The sequence below is a fragment of the Eublepharis macularius genome, chromosome 18, assembly GCF_028583425.1.
Source record: "Eublepharis macularius isolate TG4126 chromosome 18, MPM_Emac_v1.0, whole genome shotgun sequence".
Lineage (NCBI taxonomy): Eukaryota > Metazoa > Chordata > Lepidosauria > Squamata > Eublepharidae > Eublepharis > Eublepharis macularius.
Window position 1 is genome coordinate 25,201,111 of NC_072807.1, and position 19,069 is coordinate 25,220,179.

Below are 19,069 nucleotides of genomic sequence, written 5' to 3' on the forward strand. Positions count from 1 at the left end.
CTAACAACCTCATCCTGGGCCGTGCTGTGATCCCGGACCATGTGACACTGCCCTTGCCTCACCCGTTTGCTCCTCTTCCAACTTGAAGGACTCGTGCTGTACTCTTCCTCCTCCTCCCAGCCTATATTTACAATATCGTTATGGCAACGATTATTGCAGTCTCTTTGAAATAATTAATTCATAAGTGAAGGTTTATTATGCATCATATTCTGAATACAATGCAATAATTTTAGGATTAGTTGCATTCAAATACTTTCTTTACAATAATAAAAAATGTTTCACTGGAGGGTGACTGAGTGGAAGGCCGTTGGTATTATTCCGGTTGTTACAATTAAAAAAAATCACATAGCAGCAGCCCAAGGACTTGCGCCATCTCACCCAACTCAAATCTCCTAGAGCTGGGCATGTAGATGACCTTTGCCCTGGCGGCAGCTGCAAGTCTCTGGGGGAGGGGAGGGGAGGGAAGGGGTGAGCCGGGCTGGGCCACCTCCAGGCCGGCAGGTGGTCAGGGAAGTAAGCCTTTCCTTGGTGCCTTCCCACCCTACAGATTCCGGGAAGGAAGGCAGCTAGCATGATGACATCACATCAGGAGGTGAAGGCATCGGGCAGGCCTGGAGCTCATGCACAAAGATCTTTTTCTTGCTGGGCCCCTCTCCCGTTTGTCCAGTGTTTTGCTAGATACCATCTGTTAGCCCTGGTTTGGAGCAGCTAAAATATTAAGGCAAATTGTGGAGTGGAGATTTAAAAAAAAACATTACTCAGTTGGGTGACTGGATAATTGTTTGGACTCGAATTTGCTTGTGAATTAGAAGGCTAAGTAATAAAACTAGTCTCATCTTGCGTAATTGCAATATAAAAAATGAAATTGCTCGCCTGAACCAGGAGTGCTAAACATGTTAGCCCATGCAAATATTTTGATCCTAGAGGTTTTGTTACAGAATTTGTAAGGCTGAAGTGCATTTCGCAGAGATTAACCATTTTATTTTTCTTATTGTGGATTCCACTCTACTGCCAAGGAACTTGAGGTGATACATGTGAGTTCCCCCAGGCAGAGCCGCAGAAGGGAAAATCTATCGGTCTGCTTCAGCCAAATGAACAAGGAACTTTGTGGCATCTGAAATATGATGCCAGATGTGTGCAACTGTTGTAATCAGTGAGAAGAAATAGGTAGAAGCAAGAACACAAACCCCAAACACCTTGTGTGTATTGGGGTGGTTTCCTCCTGTGGATTGTATCTGTATCATATATCAGGATGTACGAGTGATAGCATAGCTGAGTTCTAGGTCCTGTGACAGTATTACTCTAGAGTTGCCTTCCTTTTCCTTGACAGACTTTCTGTACCTTCTGGCAGTCTTGTGGCAGCAGCATCCTCACTTGGAATTTTTTGGGGCTCAAAAACATTTGATGTGTTTCCAACTCTGTTGGAATTAGAAGGATGCATCAATAATGCAGTAGCTGAAATTAGAATTGACTGTGTTTTTATTTTCTTGGCACTGTCTCTAAAGGTTGGGCTCCAGGTGTTCTTTGGCGCACCAGGCCAGTGGTTTGGAGACAATAATAATGACGGTGACAAAATGTCAATTTTCCATGATTTGGATGGTTCAGTGACGGGTTATCCTGGCACCTTTGTGGGCAGAGCAGACAACTATCTGATTCGGCACCCTGGCTGCCTTACTGTCCCACGGTGGAATGGAATGATATGTGCCGGGAAATATGCACAGGTAACTCTTAGTGATTGTTGTGTTTGACAGATCATGTCATGTGCTTTCAGCAGGTTTCCAGGGAGAGAGCAATCAAATCTGTATTGCTGTAAACTGCACACTGCAATACAGAAGAGTACTTTTACTTCTATAGTCACTAGAAGTGCTTGCTCTTAAACCCAGGCACTGTGTGTACTGAAGCCTCTTTGCACTTGTGTTGGCCTATGGCTGCAATAACCAATACAGGCACCTGTAGCTGAAGAATCCTCTTCCATCACTTGCCATTCTCGGTGTTTCCAGCAAGTTTGGAACTAAACTTCAGTACCTTTGCTAGAGAGAGCAAGGAAATCTCTGGCAACAACTGCTTTTGCCTGCTGTTGGGAAGGAGAAAGCAAGGAATCTCTTATGTCTGGCCAAATCTGTTCCCTCAGCATGCACTTTCTCTATGTCTGATTTCAGCAGACTCTGCATCCTGTTTTCTCCTCTACTCTGTGGCTGGAAATAATTCCTTTTGCTTTGTGCACCCAGTAGTATGTAGTTGAACTGTTTTAGTGTTGGTAAAGTGGTTGGAAAGTAACATTGTAAAATGTTACCGGATGGAATGGTAGCTATCTCTGAAAGAATATGAAGATGGGCCAGAGTGATAATTAATATTTGCACCAACTTCTATTAAGAGCGTACCATAGGTTAGTGGTAAAGCCCATGCTTTGGAGGCATCAGTGAAGAAAGATCTTGGATGGCAAGGAAGAACCATGAAGCAGAACTGTTATCATGGACAAAGGCTACATTTTCACATGCTTTGATAGCAGGCAGGGCTAGTTTCACAGTGGCCACCCCAGCAATAGGAAGTGAGCGCCTAGATAAAATAGCTACTGCCAGTATAAAACCAATTCTTAGTGTGTAATTGTGGAATCTGTCTTTGGCACTTATCTGCTTGGAGTGTTACGTTCAGAATTCCAAACTCGTGGGACTATCTGTTCTTTCTAGTCTGTTTTTATATTCTCCTCCTTCACGATAAGTCACCTGTTACCATTACAGAAACATTTCTTGACTGAGCTTGGGCATGAACAAATAGCCATTTTCTCTGGGATCAGTTCCTCTTAAACCAGAGTTTCCCATCTAATCAGAATCTAATGGCGAAATTTACTTTAGAACTTGCCTGCTTTTGTGGAAAGTAGAAGACTCTGGAATGAGTACAAGGGGTGCTGTTTAGTTTGGCAGAATAGAACACAAATTTAGTTTTCCAACATATCACTTCCAGGGCCTAAGTGACCCTTTTTTTGGTGGATTCTTTTTTCCCCCAGCCAAACTGGTGTCGCATACATATACTATGAATTTTAGCCCCAAAAGACATAAAAGGAGAAATCTAGTCAGGCAAAGCCATGGAGCTTTAAAGTTGCATTTTGATCTTGGAAACTCCATTACCAAATATGCTTTTCTTTCCTCTCCTGCTTGGATGCAGAAGACAAGGCCCTGTATTCATCTTTGGCACAGTCAGGTGTAACTGCCATTTTAGTCAATGTGTGTTTTGATCGTTTTACACCGGCCTTGGTTTTGATCCAAAGATGTGGGCACATAGAAGGAACTGATTCCCCCTCACGTCCCCAACGCTATCCATCAAGATCCATTTTCCCCTCCTGCTTCACCATTTGAATGTTAGAATACAGTGGCTTTCCGAATACCAGGGGTTTTCACAGATACATCAAGCATTCTTCAGTGAAACCAAGGGCAAAGTTTCCCTGAAATCTTAACTCATTTTATCCCTCTCTCTCTGAAAGGAGCGATATCTGTATGTGTTTCTCTCCTCCTCCATTTTTCACTCATAACAACCCTGCAAGGTAGGTTAGCCTAGAGTCATTCATCACTGATGAGTACATATTTGAACGCATGCCTTCTGGATCTTAGTCCAAACTCTAACTACTATACCACACTAGCTTTCGTACAGCTTGTCTACCATTGCACAGTCTCAAGGGAGCATTGCTTGTGTTGCCCTTTCGAATGGGAGAGCTAGTCAGTGCTCTTCACAAATCCAGCTGTGTGCCCTTCTGAGTCTTTTTTTTATGCTCCAAGGTTCCATGGTACATGCCAAAGCTTGATTCACATGTTCTGAAGAAGACAAGGTTCTTGGTTTGAGCAAGAACTTAGTTGATTGACTGGCTCCCTTGCGCACCACAGCAAGATTGAAGAGGTAAACCTAATCATGGATCTTCAGTTTTTTCCTCATACACAGCATAGTTAGTGTAGAGTAGAAAGGGTCTCCTCAAGGTGGGAGGTGCCTGTGCTGTGTTAAGCTGCATTGAACACATGTAGTGTTTGTACCAGTGCCTTTTGCAACCGTTTGTTTGTGATGATGTGTGGTATCTGCTCTGTGTTCCACACGTGTGGTGTAGATAGACTTTCCCAAAGTTACTTTTTACTGAGTCAGGCCTTTCATTCCTCCAGCTCAGTATTGTCTGACTGGCAGCGGGTCTCCAGGGATCTCAGTTCATTACCACCATTGGATATCTTTTCACAGAGCCCACTAATGTCTCAAAAACTTGGAGTCGACCACTCCATTTCAGGCTTCACCTGTATCTTTATCACCAAGCTCTTTCAAGTGCCTCTGTCCCACTTCCCTTTCTGAAAGCTTTACCTGCTCCTCCACATCCCAGGAGCCTTTCCAGCTGATTTGCAAACTATGGGGTGGGGCTGGTGGCTCAATGGTAGAGCACTTTACTTTGCATATAGAAGGTCCCTGGTTCAGTCCCTGGCACCTCCATTTTAGAAGGTATCAGAGAGCAGGGGATGCGAAAGACCTCCACCTTAGACCCTGAGGAGCTGCTCCCAGACAAAGTAGACAAGACTGACCTTGATAGTCAAAAGCTCTGACTCTTGCAGAAGGTAACCTCATCTTCTAAACAGCTGATGGAATGGCATACCTTTCTTGGCTAACCCCTAATCTCGGATAACTGGATGTAAAAAAATGCTCTTTCCACCCATTCTTTCATCCATTTCTCCTTCCTCCATGCATACTTGCTGTGTGCCACACCTAGACCTGCTTGCTCTGATAGGAGGGATGGGGGAAATGGCTGAAAGTATGGGAGGGGGAAGAAAGAAGGTATGCTTGGAGTTTATCCCCATGGCTAGCAGAAAGCCAAGGACACCTCCAGGCTGCAACCAGGCAGCTGTATGTTAAAGGCACAGGAGCCAGGCTAGGGAGTGGGGGAGGCAGCACATTTTCTATCTGAGTCATTGGGGGGAACTTCCTTGGCACCAAGAGCCCTATATATAATCACCAAGCATTCCTCTGGGTTTGCATATGCATGTACACACAATTCTGAAGCAGCGCTTTATTATCAGGCTGCTTTGTCCTGCCAATCCAAAATGCTAATTGGATATGTAGATTTAGATGCAACCCTTTAGAAATAAGCTATGTGCTGGAAAGTGGAAAACTGTCTTGATTATAATCCTTGAAACCTTGCATATGTTGGCTGCAGTAAGAAATGAAGTCAGTCGGGAAATATTTCTAACTAACCGCAAGACCTACCTTTTTTTTTTTTTTTAGTGCTCCTTGTACCACTTACTGTATCGTTGACAAAGAAACAATCATTGTTCTTTCTCTGAAGCTTGAAGAACAGCCTTTAAAACTGCCTTGGACTAGTGATTTTTGTGGTCTTTGTTAGTTAAGTTGTTTGGAAGGCATGGCTGAATCTCTTCTTGTGGCTAAAGTTTACTGCTACTTGGGTTTTCCTGACAGGCTTCTGGGCTTTTAATAGATGGATGGCAAGGCAGAATTCAGATAAGTAAAGCTTCCCCCCCCCAATGCAGGTTCATGGATAAACCTATGTCTGTTGAATTTCTGTCTGTTACCTGGTCGATTGGAAGCCTTGCCAAAACCCACCAGCCCTACTTACAAGTGTTTAGGAGAGTAATCCTAAGCAAGTCTGCTCAGGATCCCATTAAGTCTACCCAGTGGGCGTTACTCCTGGGAAAAGGTCCTTAGAGTTTCATTGCAGGCATAGTAAAAGCAGCAACAGCAACAAATCGTTGCTTGCTGTGGCAAGGCAGGAAATTGGATAATGCCTCAAAACAAGGATGGTATGGGAGTGTGCAACAGACACAACACGAGTGTCTGGATTGGGCCCTGTCTCCCAGTGGTGCCGTTGTCATTCACGGGTTGTATATTTGCTGCTGGGAATGCCGTGAGTCCAGGGGACCTGCGGTTTCCATTCCTTCTTCTCTTCTCATGTGGTGTCTGCTAAGTGGAGATTTCTACGTTCATGGAATGAAATCTCTCTTTGGGGAGGGGGGCTTCTTTGGCATACTCAGAATTTCCCAGCCCAAAAGTGGGTCATGAAACCTGTGAAAGTGGGTCCCAGGAATTTGCTTCCTGGCTATTGATTTCTTTGCTCTTTCTGTGCTTCCTGGCTATTGATTTGCACGTGCTCTATTCTTTTAAGTGAATCACCAAATCATGTTAATTTGGACTTGTGGGTAAACATACCAGAAAGGTTGGGGACCAGTGCCGTAACTGATGGCACAAGGGGAGGACTCCACAGCGTGTGAGTCTGAGGATTCTAGGGGTAGGGTGATATTTATTAATGGCAAACCATGGCTTGCTGTGAGGTCTGATCCAAACTGGTGTTTTGAGAAATGCCTGCCATTTGAGAGTCTCTGTACACGAGACATCTGACATGTGAAAAACACATGTCAGGAGATGTAATATTAGCCATGAAGGGTAGTTTTAAAAGACAGAGCCAGCAGCAGGGCAAAGGCTTTGCTATACACTGGAACTGTGTGAAGGGGCTGTAAAATGCCAGAAGGGAAATGTCATATAACCTCTCCAGGTCCAAGCCCAGCTCTGGAAGGCAGCTCCTGCCTATTTTCATTCCTCGCTGGTTGCGATCCCACTCAGTTTTAGACTGGAGAGGTGAAATTGACAGAGTCTTTGGGGGAGGCAAAGATGAAATTGACAGACCTTCTGCAGAATGATCTCCACTGGCTCTTTCTATGCTTCCTGGCTAACATTGTGTCTCGCTACACTTGACGAACATGCGCCGAGACATCTCATGTAGAGAGAGACTCTGACAAATGTTGGTTGAAAAGTTTTCCTGGGTATTTGCAGGGGAACAAGGGGGAATGGGTTAAGCACCCCCCTGTTGATGCTCCCTTGTAATGCCCTACCGTATAATTTGCCCTATGAGAGAATCACAAGGTTTCCTCTCTGATGTGGACTCCTTTCCTCTTTAAAAGATAGCTTTAGAAATGAATTTTTCCCCTTTCTCCTTCCGCCACCCTGCCCCACTTCCCCGCTGCAAGATCTAAGGTGGTTGCTTTAGAAATGATTTCAGTGACTTTTTTTTTTCAAAGAAGTCTGGTTTCTGCCCAGATCAGTTTCCCAGGCCTTTGACTGGTTAGAAATCTTTGCATGCCATTTGTGGGAGAGTTCCAGCCTTCATTTTTGAAAATTCTTGAAAGACTGGGGGCGGGGGGGGGGGCAGACCAGCTCCTACATGCCCTAATGTTTATGCTAATAGTCATTAGAATTTTTTTTTTATTTAGAACTTGTTGTGGCTTATGGCTCAGTCAAATACATGGGAACACAACAGAGTGGTATTTATTTATTTTTAGGTTACCGGTGCTCCGCCAAATCGACACTGCATCTTAACACGCTAATGATTTTGCCAGAGCTTTTCTGTTACTACTTAGGAGCTTATCCAGCCGTGCTCTCTAGCTTTGCACGTAAAGGGGGAAGGCAGCAAATTCCATGAGAGTCTTAACTAGAAGGGTAAAATAATGTATTCACTTCCACCAGGAGCCAGTTGTTTGTATATAAGAGTGTTTGTGGGGTTTATTTTTTTTAAAAAAAAAAACCCGCTAGTGCAGCCTCTCGAAGAAATCTGCTAAAGTTACTGGACTCCTTGTCCACAGCTTCCTATGAGAGTTGTTTGTGGAAAGCTTCCCCTTGTGCAAATGGAAAGTGGAGAATCTCAACTTTCTTTTTACAGAAGTTTTATTGCCCAGTCGTTGGGAAATGGTGCTTTCTTTTCCCAGGTGAATCTCTGTGTATGACTTCACTGTGATCTAAGGAGAAGGGCAACAATGGTAGCCCAGATCTGTCAGGTATACCTTTAGGCTTCCCCATCAATGCAGGCTGGCCCATTCATTTTGATGGATATTCAATGGTCTTCTCCCTTTGTTGACATGAAAGGCACCGTTCATGCTTGTGGGAGCACTCGCTGTGTGACAGAATGATTGAGATTATTTAAAACCAAGTGGCTTGTTTGTCCCTTGCTTTTCTCCCCACTCCTCGTGGCTTACAACAACATTCTTCCCTCTTTTGTTCAAAACACCAACCCTGTGAAGTAGGTTAGGCTAGGAGAGAGTGACTGGCCTCAAGTCACTCAGAGAGTTTCCATGGCTGAGTAGGGATTTGAACCTGGGTCTCTCTGATCCTAATACAGCCCCCAGCTACTATACCACACAGTGTGGGTCACCTGTAACCAAAACCTATAGGTCATTCTGTGATCCTGTTCTGTCTTGGTCTCAGTTGCCAGTAGAACTTGGAAGCAACTGCAAATTCTATCCCGTTTTTCTGTGTTTGGATGATGGAAATAAGTTCTGCCTAAGTCTGCAGGAACCAATTCTTTTCTTCCTGGTATCTCACATGCAGCTAGTTGCTTCTTTTCCCAAGGGGTGTTTGTGGGGACAACCAACGTTTGGTCAACTTTAATTCTTCTCTCCCCCTCCTCCTTTTCTCTTTAGCTCTATGTTCAGGCCAGACGTCCTGAGAATTTGACCTTATCCATTGCCAGAGCAACATACCATTCTCATCCTTTGAGTCTACGCGGAGTGAATCGAGGGGTCTCGTACCAACAGTACCAGCCAGTGGTGATGCTGGCTCAAGCCTATATTGTCCAGTGGGATGGCAGAGCCCCAGAGGAGGTCATTCTTTATCTGGTCAACTTCAACAAGTAAGGCATGGTGGAGTGGGGTCTGGTTGTGCTGGATGGCACATTGTGCTCTAGATCTATTCCAAGTTCCCCTTCGCTCTGTTTCTTTTTGGCCTGTCTAAAAATTTGATATGAACAAAAGATCCAAAAAATCTTCTCTGTTTTCACTTTCTCTGCCATCTCTCTGATGTTCAAAGCTGTTTCTCCTTCCAGTAATTTTTTTTAAAGAAGACTTTCAAGATTACTGTTGGCATTTTGGCTCTAGGATCAAATCCAATAGATCCTTGGCATGCTCATTTTCATTAGTTTACTTTTGCTGCTGCACTCATAATTTTTTCCTCCCCTCACTCTCTGCAAAGGGCAGCAATGGTTCCGAGGGCATACGTACAGCTGCGTTTTCCCTGCGTAGTCTAAACACTACGGCTGCTATTTAATTCTTCTGTTATATAAGAGCTTGAAAACACCAGCATTTTCCCTGCTGAAATAATTCAGGACTGATACACAATTCTCTGGGCTGTGTTCCATCTCGGATTCCATGCTTTTCTTCCATTCTGTTTTCTGTTATATAAGCCAGGATGATAACCGGTCTTTTTTATTCCCATTTTAATTCTGAAGGTTATTCTGTGGTGTGCAGTTTGATCCTGCCTTGGCTCAGAAAAATTGACAAGCCCTGACTTCTTTGAGCATACCTTCTTTTGGAATGGATTCTCAGTTCTGAACGAGCCAATGCATTCAGAGTCCTGGGGGTGGGAGGTGGAGGTGTGGCTGGACTGTTCTGAAAGTGAGGCAGTGAGAATCCACCTTTGCCTTCTCATGGTGGTATTTTTTCAAGCTGTTTGGTAAGAGAGGGTCCAACAGTAGTTTTCCACTAGCAGATGGCATTTCCGTCAATGGAGCGGAACTTTTCCCGTTTCTTTCCTTCTGCTGCAGTGTACTAAATTCCCCTAAATGCTGCTACTGAGAGGTAGAGGATCCCCAAGAATAACATGGGAGTCTGTAGTGGGAAGGGGAGGTTGGTGACAATTCCACCCACCCACCCACCTCTTTCTACTGGTGGAAAATTATCCCGGGATCTGTCAGAAAAGTTGTTCTAGTTTCTGTTTTTCTTATTCCCCTGTAATGTGGGACTGGGAACGATTGTTGTGATAATGTATGTGAAGTAGCTGGAAGGCTGGAGAGCCATGTTATACAGACTGCACGTAAGATGTAAGTTTGAAGGAAGAACCAACTTTTTTTTTAAACGTAGTGTCTGTAATGTCTTTTGTCTATGTTCTGCTCTAGAACTGCTCTATCGGGGTAGGCAAGAGGCCATGCCAGAAAGAAAGAGGGACAGAAATGTAGTAGGTTTGGGCCTATGTTGCCCTGGCAAGCAAAGCGTGTAGAGTTCCCCAACCCCAAAAAAGGATCAAGCGCCATGGGAACTTACACCAGTTGCCTTCCTCTTCTTCCCTGTCTGCATGTCTGAGAATTATGAGCTTGGATATGCAAGCTGGGCCATGCTGGAGATTTCGATTTGCCATAGAATATTCTAAAATGCCAAGCCCAGTATACAGGGACTGCAATGAGAAATGGACTGTCGACATCCCAAGTCTTTGTACTGTTGGGGTTTTGTGGTGATGTGCCACTCCTTGCTTTTGACATGTATGTATGTGTGTGCATATGTGGAGCACACCTTGCATGCACTGACATGGTTCAGGATTAGCACTGTCAACATCGGGAGGGAGGAGTCTATGAAGAACAGTAGCGCCAGCTATACTGACTGCGTCAGCAACAAATGTTGGGGGAAGACTTAAACTATTATTCTGTGTGTCTTCTCTCTCCCCCCCCCCCCCCCCCGTCCAAGAACCCCGAGCTGCAGTCAGGAATGAAAAGGGCTGGAGAGAGGAGAGCTGCCAAGTGCTGCTTGGCTCGATGGGGGCAGTTGAAAAAAGAAGCCATAGATGCCGCAACTGTTGTGCGAGGAAACTTGGGGAAAGGACTAGAATGAAATGAACAAGATCAAAAGATTAAGCCATATTGCTTCAAACCAGTGGGGTCTGTCAAGTCCAGCGCCCTGTTTCCGACAATGAGCAATCAGATGGCCCAGGAAAGCATGCAAGAAAAACACACAGACAACAGCCCTTCACTGTAGAGTGCTTCCTAGCATCTCACAATCAGAGGCACCCTGCCATAGAACGCAAAGATCCTACTTGGCATAGAAAGTAATAGCCAACAATAGATCTCTCCTCCAGAAAGTGCCTTCATACCATTTTAAGTGCATCTAAGCAAGTGGCCTTTTACCACATCTTGTGTCAGTGAGTTCCACAAGCCAATTTACCCACTGCGTGAAGTAGTATTTTGTTTTGTTTGTTCTGAATTTACTGCCCTTTGGTTTCATGGAGTGACCGAAGTCCTAGAATTATGGTGGGAGGGCGAAAAAGTTTCTTTTCCTTTCTCTGCACCATGCATAGTTTTGCATACACCTCAATCATGTCGCCCCCTCAGTAATCTCAAATAAAAAGCCCCAGATGCTTTAGCCTTGCCTCATAGGGCAGGCACTCCAGTACTATGTTTATTTTGGCTGCCCTTTTCTTCACTTTCTCCAGCTCTTCAGTATCTGTTTTGAGATGTGGCAGCCAGGACTGTACAGTATATTCCAAATTTGGCTGCAACAGGGACTTGAGCAAAAGGCATTTCTCAGCTGGCATTTTTAATGTCAACCCCCTTTTCTGAAGATCCAAAGCCACAGGACTTGTCTGTGTTATATCTCCACTGCAGACTGAGTCAACATTTTCAGCAAGGTGTCCCCCACTATCCTAAGATCTTTTTTCTTGGCCGGTTTTTATCTCTAACACAGATTCCATCTTTTTGAATATGAAATTAGGATTATTATTAATGCAACACCGTCCAAAGCTGATCTTGCCGAACTGAGAAGAGTTAAAGCAGCAGGTATAAAAGAATTTGAAAGGGGAGGTAAGAGCATAGAAAGGGAGTGACGTGTGACTCTTACTTTGCTTTGAATGATCCATTACTGTTCTCTTTAGAATGGAAAGAGAGAATGCATTTCAGGATGCCAACTGGGCTAGACGAGTTGGGATCATTTGAATCTGGCTTGGCAAACAGTTTAGTTGATAATTAATCTCGAGACACCGTCGCTTTGGACAGGGGGAAAAATGTGTAAAATGCAGGTTGTGCAAAACCGGGACGTGTGATTGACACTTAATAGCTGTCTCCTGGTTTTTCTAAGTGCAGTTTGATAGAATCATTAAGCTATTTTTCCCTGCCTCTATGGACTGAGATAGTGGGGGATGCTGATGTTTCAAAGAATGCTGCCTCGGTGTTTCTGGAATAAATATGCAGCGTTGGATGAGAAAAGTCCATTGGGGAAATAAAAGAATTTGATAATGGAGTTTAGGCTGTTCCTGGGGTCATCTGTAATCCTGACATTGAAGACTTTTGTGGTTTGCTTCTCCGCCATAGCTAGAAGTGCCAAGAAATCCGCCAAAGCAACGGAAGGATAGAATGAATTAGATGGAATGGATTGTTTGAGTGGGATAGCTTTATTAGTTGATACTAGCTGACGGACTCTCTGTGCATACCATTCTTGAACTCTGGTTTTCAGTTGGCCAGGCAGTGGAAGTGAATGAATGCCTTTTCCCCTTCTGAAAGGGCTGATTCACATATTACAGGGTACACAGTTTGGGGCCCCCACCCTGTGTCCTGTGTAATAGGCTCCATCTACCCCTTGTATGTGTGTTGGGGGAAAAAATGAAGACTAGAGATGGGCACGAACTGGGAAAATGGCAGTTCATTGCGTTTCACGAATGACGAGCAGGCATGAAATTGCCCAGTTTGTGAACTGGTTCATTTGGTTCATGAATACATCACTTTCAGGGCAGCAGAAGGTCTGCAGAAAGCCCACCCCCACCCCCATTGCCTAGGAAACTGATTGATCAGCGCCAGTGATGAACCGAAAACCCAACCAGCCTAAAAATCATAGCAGTTCGTTGTGATTTGTCAAAAATGCCCTCTGACAAACCAAAAAATGGCCCATCTCTAATGAAGACTTTGTATCATGGGAATGATAGAAGTTTTGTGCTTCCTAGGCGCATACTGGCTTTTTTCTGTTTGTAACCAAAACGCACAGAGAAAAGCGACTGTAGCTTCCCCCAGCGCGCCGCTTCATGTCCTCGGACTGCTCCATCGAGCTACTGTCGACTCTGTTTCACAACATGTAGCCATGCAAGTAACATGTTTTTTAGAAAAGCGCCACTAACAGCTCCGTTTATATTCGGATGTGAAAACAGCATGGGGTGGGAGGCTAAAGTTGCTTCTTCCTGCATGCTGCAAGCAGGGAAAAAAAGCCTCTGTGTGTCTGGGACAGGGCTGGAGCGCCCATTGAAGCCAGGTAGGCAGTTGCCTCAGGGCGTGGGGCACCAGAGGAGGCGCTTGGGGTGGAAGTGCGTGCCACGGAGCCGCAGCCTTCCAGCCCTCCCGCCTGCGCTGCTGCTGGCACCAGCACATGCCCCCGAGCAGGTGCAGCAGCTGCGGGCAGGCGTCTGGGGTGGCACAGGGCAACCGAGCAGGAGAGCTGGCAGGCCACCCGCATGCCGTCCCAGCCTCCTGCTGCAGCAATCGGGCTGGCTTGTGCACATGCCCGTGATGACGTCACACGTGATGTTATCACGCAGGCTGGTGCGCACGCATGTGCCTGCCCGGCCAATCGGCTGGTCAATTGGCCGGCCAGCCACAGGCATCGTAAACCATGGCACTGCTCCTGGTCTGGTAGGTATAAAACTCCCATAGCATGGGTCATATGAAGTCCTTGCGTTGTTCCCCAGCAAGCACAAGGACTTTGTAATGTGTAGATGGAGCCTCAGACTTGAGTTAATAATTCTCCTCAATTTCCATATGTGCAGTACTTGATTCAGATTGAAAGTACACGTGGATTTCCACAGAGGGCAAAATAGCCCACTAGAGGTGGGCACAAACTGAAATACGAACCAAAATTCATCATGAACCGGTCCGCTTTTTAGTTCGTGAACTGGCGGTTCATCAGGGGGCGTTTATGACAAACTGCAGTGAACCACGACAATTTTTAGGCCGGTTTGTTTGGGTTTTTTTTGGTTCGTCACTGCAGACAGCCTGGTGCTGATTAATAAGTTTCCTAGGCAGTGGGGGGAGGATGGGCTTTCTGCAGACCTTCTGCTGACCTGGAAGTGACATATTTACGAACCAAACGAACTGGTTCGTGAACTGGGCAATTTCATGCTGGTTCATGGTTTGTGAAATGCAACGAACCACAAACTGCAATGAACTGCCATTTTCCTGGTTCGTGCCCATCTCTATAGCCCACTCCTGGGGCCATTGTAGGTCAAGAAACTGACCAGGATGAATGCTGAAGCTTCTTCTCCATAAGTGTTGTAGTCAATCAAAATTAGGCCCTGCACATGTGAGATTTCCTTGACTCACATGTGACTTACACAGAGTGGGAACCCTAGACCCAATCCATGTCCTCTATAATTCATGAATCAGCCCTTTAAAAAAAAATAGTCATATGCAGTATAAGCAAAAATATTTGCAAATTTGCCACCCATGGCAACTCTTGGATGGTAGTTTTCTCTCGCCCCCCCTCCTTTGTGTTGAGGGATTGTTGCACAGAAAAATATGTTTTTTGTTAAGTGAGCAAAACAATCTGGCAAAAGTTTGAATTGTGATATGGGGAGGTAATCTTGGTGCAGTTCAAACATTTCTTGATCCTGTTCCATAAGACAAAGGGGACATAAGATAACGTTTGGCACAAGAGCATAGAATTCTGATTGGAATTTTAACTGCACAGAATATGTTTACCCCCACCCCCCGGTAGAACTGATTACAATACTCTGGGGTCTGTTCTTGGCTAGCAGTGAGCACGTCCGAAGACCTAAAATCGTTACATGCAGTTGGAACCATTCTCTTTGCTAGCTAGTGTACCGTCACTAATAACAAGGGATGGCTCAGTCATGAGGATAAAATATAAAGGGATGGTTCCATCATAAGGATAAAATAATCCTTACAATGGAGCCACCAAGAGTTAGGACATAGGTTTCTGCAATTCAGGGGGGAGACCACCAGTTTTTCATAAAAACTTGAATGTTGCGGGGCAAGGGGAGAACGGAGAAGGAACCACCCTCCCAATACGAGCAAAGTAGTGGCTATACATTTGCAGATATTACAACAAGGAACAGAGTTCCTTGATGGATGAGCTATTGTGAGAACGCGCTGCAAGCTCGACATTGCCATTTTAGGTTGCCAAGGCTATCTAAAGCTACTCATTTACTTTTCATTGAATAAATTCATGAGGTGGAGCTAAGGTGAGGAGGAAGAAAGAAAGCAGAAGCATATTTGGGAAGAGCAAGGCTGGGAAAGCGTTCCCCCCCCCCCCACAAGGCCTTGCAGGTCCCCCAGTCGTGTCTACATATTTCTGAAAGCTCACACTGCATTCTTTTAGTTTCCACTTTTTCCCCTTCATGTCAGGATTAAAATTGCCTGCAAAAACTGGGTTAAGTCGCTTGTTGAAACTGAGGGCCAAACTACAAGTGATTGTGGCCATGTCCATCATGTGACCACTCACACCATTTTAAAAGCAGTTGTAGCGGCTGTGGGACCCCAACCCAGATCGCTTGCGTGGCAGCTCCAGAAGCTCTTGTGTCCGCCCTGTGCCTTGTCAGGTGTCAAAACAGCAAGGGAGGGGGGCTGTTTTGGCACCTGAAATTTCCCCACAGCAGTTTTTGAAGAACTACAACTATTTTTAAAATGACATCGAATAGACCCATGGCTGCTGTCACTTATAGTTTGGCCTTGAATGCTTGTAAAGGGTCTCTTGAGAGGGAAGTTTGCTGGAAAAGGAAGGCACAGCTGGCAAGGGAGAGCAGTGGCTGATTCCGCACATGTTGGATAATGCACTTTAGCTATCGTTTGGAAGTGGATTTTTTGTTTCACACTCGAAAAATTCCGTTCCAAATGGTCTCTAAAGAGGATTGGAAGTGCATTATCCAATGTGTGCGGAATCAGCCAGTGTCAGGAAACAGAACCACTTGACATATGCAAGCTAAGATGTGTCCCCCAGGGCTTTTGTCCCTTCCAAGCAAAGGTAAAAAAAATGAAACTTAATTAAATTGGGCAGCCTATTTGGTTTAGTGTTGATGCTTTCATTTCAGGCTGAAATGCTCTCAAGTTAAGCATTATCAGCACTGAAGTGGTGGATTCTGCTTCTTGGTTTGGTCTCAGAAAGGCTTAAACAATGTAAAATTCATGTCTGCATGGAGCAGTGAAACCATAGAGGTGTGTGTGTGGTGGGGTGCTAAAGTGTTCCCAGTGAGGTGACATCACTTCCAGTCCCATGACCTGTACTGATAATCTGTGTCATGTCACACAGTGCAGTAGTATAATACAAAGAATGAAACCTACAAAAATAGAGAAATTGTGCAGCAGTATAATGCATGCCATAAACAAAGAAACGTAAACTACCTAAATTAAACAAGGCTACCAATATTTTATTTATTAATGATTTGAACATTGGGAGACTATATTAAAAAAAATAAACTCAGTGAAGTTACCAGCTGTGGCACTTGTCTGTGATCCAGATTTAAATCTAAATGACTAAGTGGAAAGTTTGGAAAATTATGGAACTATGGAGAATGAGATTATTCAGGTGGACTGTTGAGCTTGAACCACTTTTGGACATGGAAGCCCAGAGAATAAAGCTTCAAATAGACTTTGCCTGTTGCATAGATTTAGTTCTGTGTGCAGATTAAAAAGGCAAATAATGGCGTGGTCTCTGGAAAAGTTAGCACCCCTGTTGCAGGCTCTGGATGGCAGACTATAGATATGAGGCATGATCGGAGTGTCTGCCACGCTTGATTCTTATCTAAACTCTCCCAGTTTTCTCTGCAGTCATAACTGGCAGTGAAGGTAACCAAGATAAGTGTGCAGACTCTCTCTGTCTGGAACCAACAATAGCAATGTTAACCAGAGCCCCTCTCATCAAGAAGCTTATCTTTGCCGGTTCATTGTGAGTCCAGTTAAGATTAGCACTAACAGAACAGAACAAAAGACCAAAAAGAGAAAGATAGACTATAATTGACTATTCAGCCTAAAACTATGACCGGTATGAACTATCAGAATGTTTAACATAAGATGGGAAGGAATGCAGATCTTAAACCACTTAACTCAGATTTATTGGCTTAGTCTCTGGATACTTTAGGGCTACATGTTGGACTGGGTGTTGTGGGAGTTGTGTAGCTGCCACCAAAGTGTTGCCTGTTCCTTTCCCAGGTGGATCTTGTTGCTACCAAGCAAGTGATATGGCTGCCACATGCTCTCTCTACTGTTCCACTGGCTCTTGCAAAGCCACAAATGCTTGGCAGGTGGGAATGCCACGTTGCATCTTCTGTAGGTTTCAGTAACTGCTCTGTGGCCTAGTGTGTGAGTGGTAAATCACATGTTGCTTTGGCCACTGTGTAATCTAGACAGTATTAGTCTCCCGTACTGCTCCCACCTTTTTTTGGTGTGTGGGGAGGTTATACAACTAACATCTATATCGATCAGGCCTCTTTCCTGGGTGGAATCCCGGGTTCCGACGCTGTGTTCTGTGTAACAGTCACATGTGGGTTCTCTTCAGTTCCTGCACATGCCATTCATATTGCAAATAAGCATACGGAGAAGGGGTTTCAGCCCTCACATACACACACACACACACACACACACACATTGTTTTCCTGACCTGAAACAGTCCTGGGAGTTGCTATTTGACCTGTTAAGAAAAACCATGAGTGAAACCTGGGTTTCTCCTGTGCGTCAAATATGCTCCTTCAGGATCATTTCCAGTTGGGGAAACAGTGCAGGGGAGAGAGTGAAACCCCCTTCACACATGCCACATTTGCCGCCTGGATCAGGCATCCGTTGCACAGGAATTGATCAGAACACACAACGCATGTGTACATCCGATCACAGAGTGGGGATGCTGGACCGAACCGCATACTCCAGTAAAAGAGGGTTAAATATCGGGAGCCTGCCACGGAAAGCAGTAGCCCTGGGAAGCATCGCAGTGGACCCTCTTCCGCCGTCCCTCCCTGACAGTGTACAGGGGGAGGCTGATGAAGATGGGCCTCCCCATGGTGGGTGTGGGGGAGTGAGGATGGCAGGTACAGTGTAAGGAGGGGGCAGCGTCTTCGACCTAGCTACGGGTGCTCCAAATCCTCAGGCAGCCTAAAGGCAATATGAAATTAAGGAGCTGAGTGGGGAGGGGGATATGATAGCGGGTTTTATTGATATTTATTTATGTCATTTATAGTCCGCCTTTCTCACTGGGACTCAAGGCGGATTACATAGCATGAAATTAGTACAGTCAATGTCAAGGGCATTTCAATAAACAATACCGTATGATCAATAAATACAAGTTTATAAAGATATAACATTAGCAAAAAACCAATACAGAGTTGAAGAAATGCTGAAACAGTGCATAAGCGATTCTAGGACAAACATCGGACAATATATAACTACCTAGTAGGGTCACACTTAAAGCGACAGATAGTACATAAGAGCACACACTTAAAGCAACATATAGGACATACAGCAACATAGATGTGACTGTTGTAATGTACTATACATAGGTCTCCCATCTAAGTTGACTAGGAGACTCCATCAGGAGTCTGTCTGTAGCGGTAGAAAAGAGTGACAGTCCAGTAGCACCTATAAGACCAACAACATTTGTGGTAGAGTACGAACCCCCGTGAATCACAGCTCACCTCTTCAGGTACAGCTAGAATGTGAGTTCATCTGTCATTTCATCTTGGTGAGTGGAGTGATTTCAGACGCTGAATGACAATAGTAGGTAAATAACAATCGCTGATGAATGAAAATGGACTCACATTCTAGATGTATCTAAAGAAGTGAGGCGTGATCCACAAAAGCTCATACCCCACCACAAATCCCGCTAGTCCTAAAGGTGCTACTGGATTCTTGCTCTTTTCTACTGGTATCTGAACAAGTGAGCTGTGACTCATGAAAGCTCATACCCTACCACCAATTTTGTTAGTTTTAGAGGTGCTACAGGATTCTTGTTAGTCTTAGAGGTGCTAATGGACTCTTGCTCTTTAGGTGCAATATGCTGCAGCTTGGCTGTTATCAGGAGCGTAAAACAAATCAAGAGGCAACCTTGGTATATAAGAGATCCAAATGCAAGAGGGACACCCCTTAACGGTGCTTTGACCAAATTTGTTATCTAGCCAGGGTGTGATGTTTGCCAAGCTGTGCGGAAAAGCAAAGGATAGGTGAAATTTCTCAGAGCTGGGTTGCCTCAGAAAACTAGTTCTGCCCTTAACTGGCGATGATATTGGGGGACTCGCTGGGAGTAGATATGCAGCTAGCTTCTAGTTGATTACACCCTTCTTTACGTGTTATTCTTCCTTGCTTTCT

The 19,069-nt window shown here is 44.8% G+C and overlaps 2 protein-coding genes across 3 annotated transcripts in view; both read left to right on the top strand.

The window, feature by feature from the left end:
- The window catches only part of LOC129345254 (cell surface hyaluronidase-like), a 73,518-nt gene that overhangs the window by 30,277 nt on the left and 24,172 nt on the right, over window positions 1–19,069 (top strand). Inside the window, exons 17-18 of the mRNA XM_055002295.1 lie at window positions 1,506–1,721; window positions 8,445–8,653. Of these exons, the coding sequence (XP_054858270.1) occupies window positions 1,506–1,721; window positions 8,445–8,653 (425 nt within the window). The remainder of the gene's footprint in view (window positions 1–1,505; window positions 1,722–8,444; window positions 8,654–19,069) is intronic.
- The window catches only part of CEMIP (cell migration inducing hyaluronidase 1), a 127,452-nt gene that overhangs the window by 28,729 nt on the left and 79,654 nt on the right, over window positions 1–19,069 (top strand). The window lies entirely within an intron of this gene.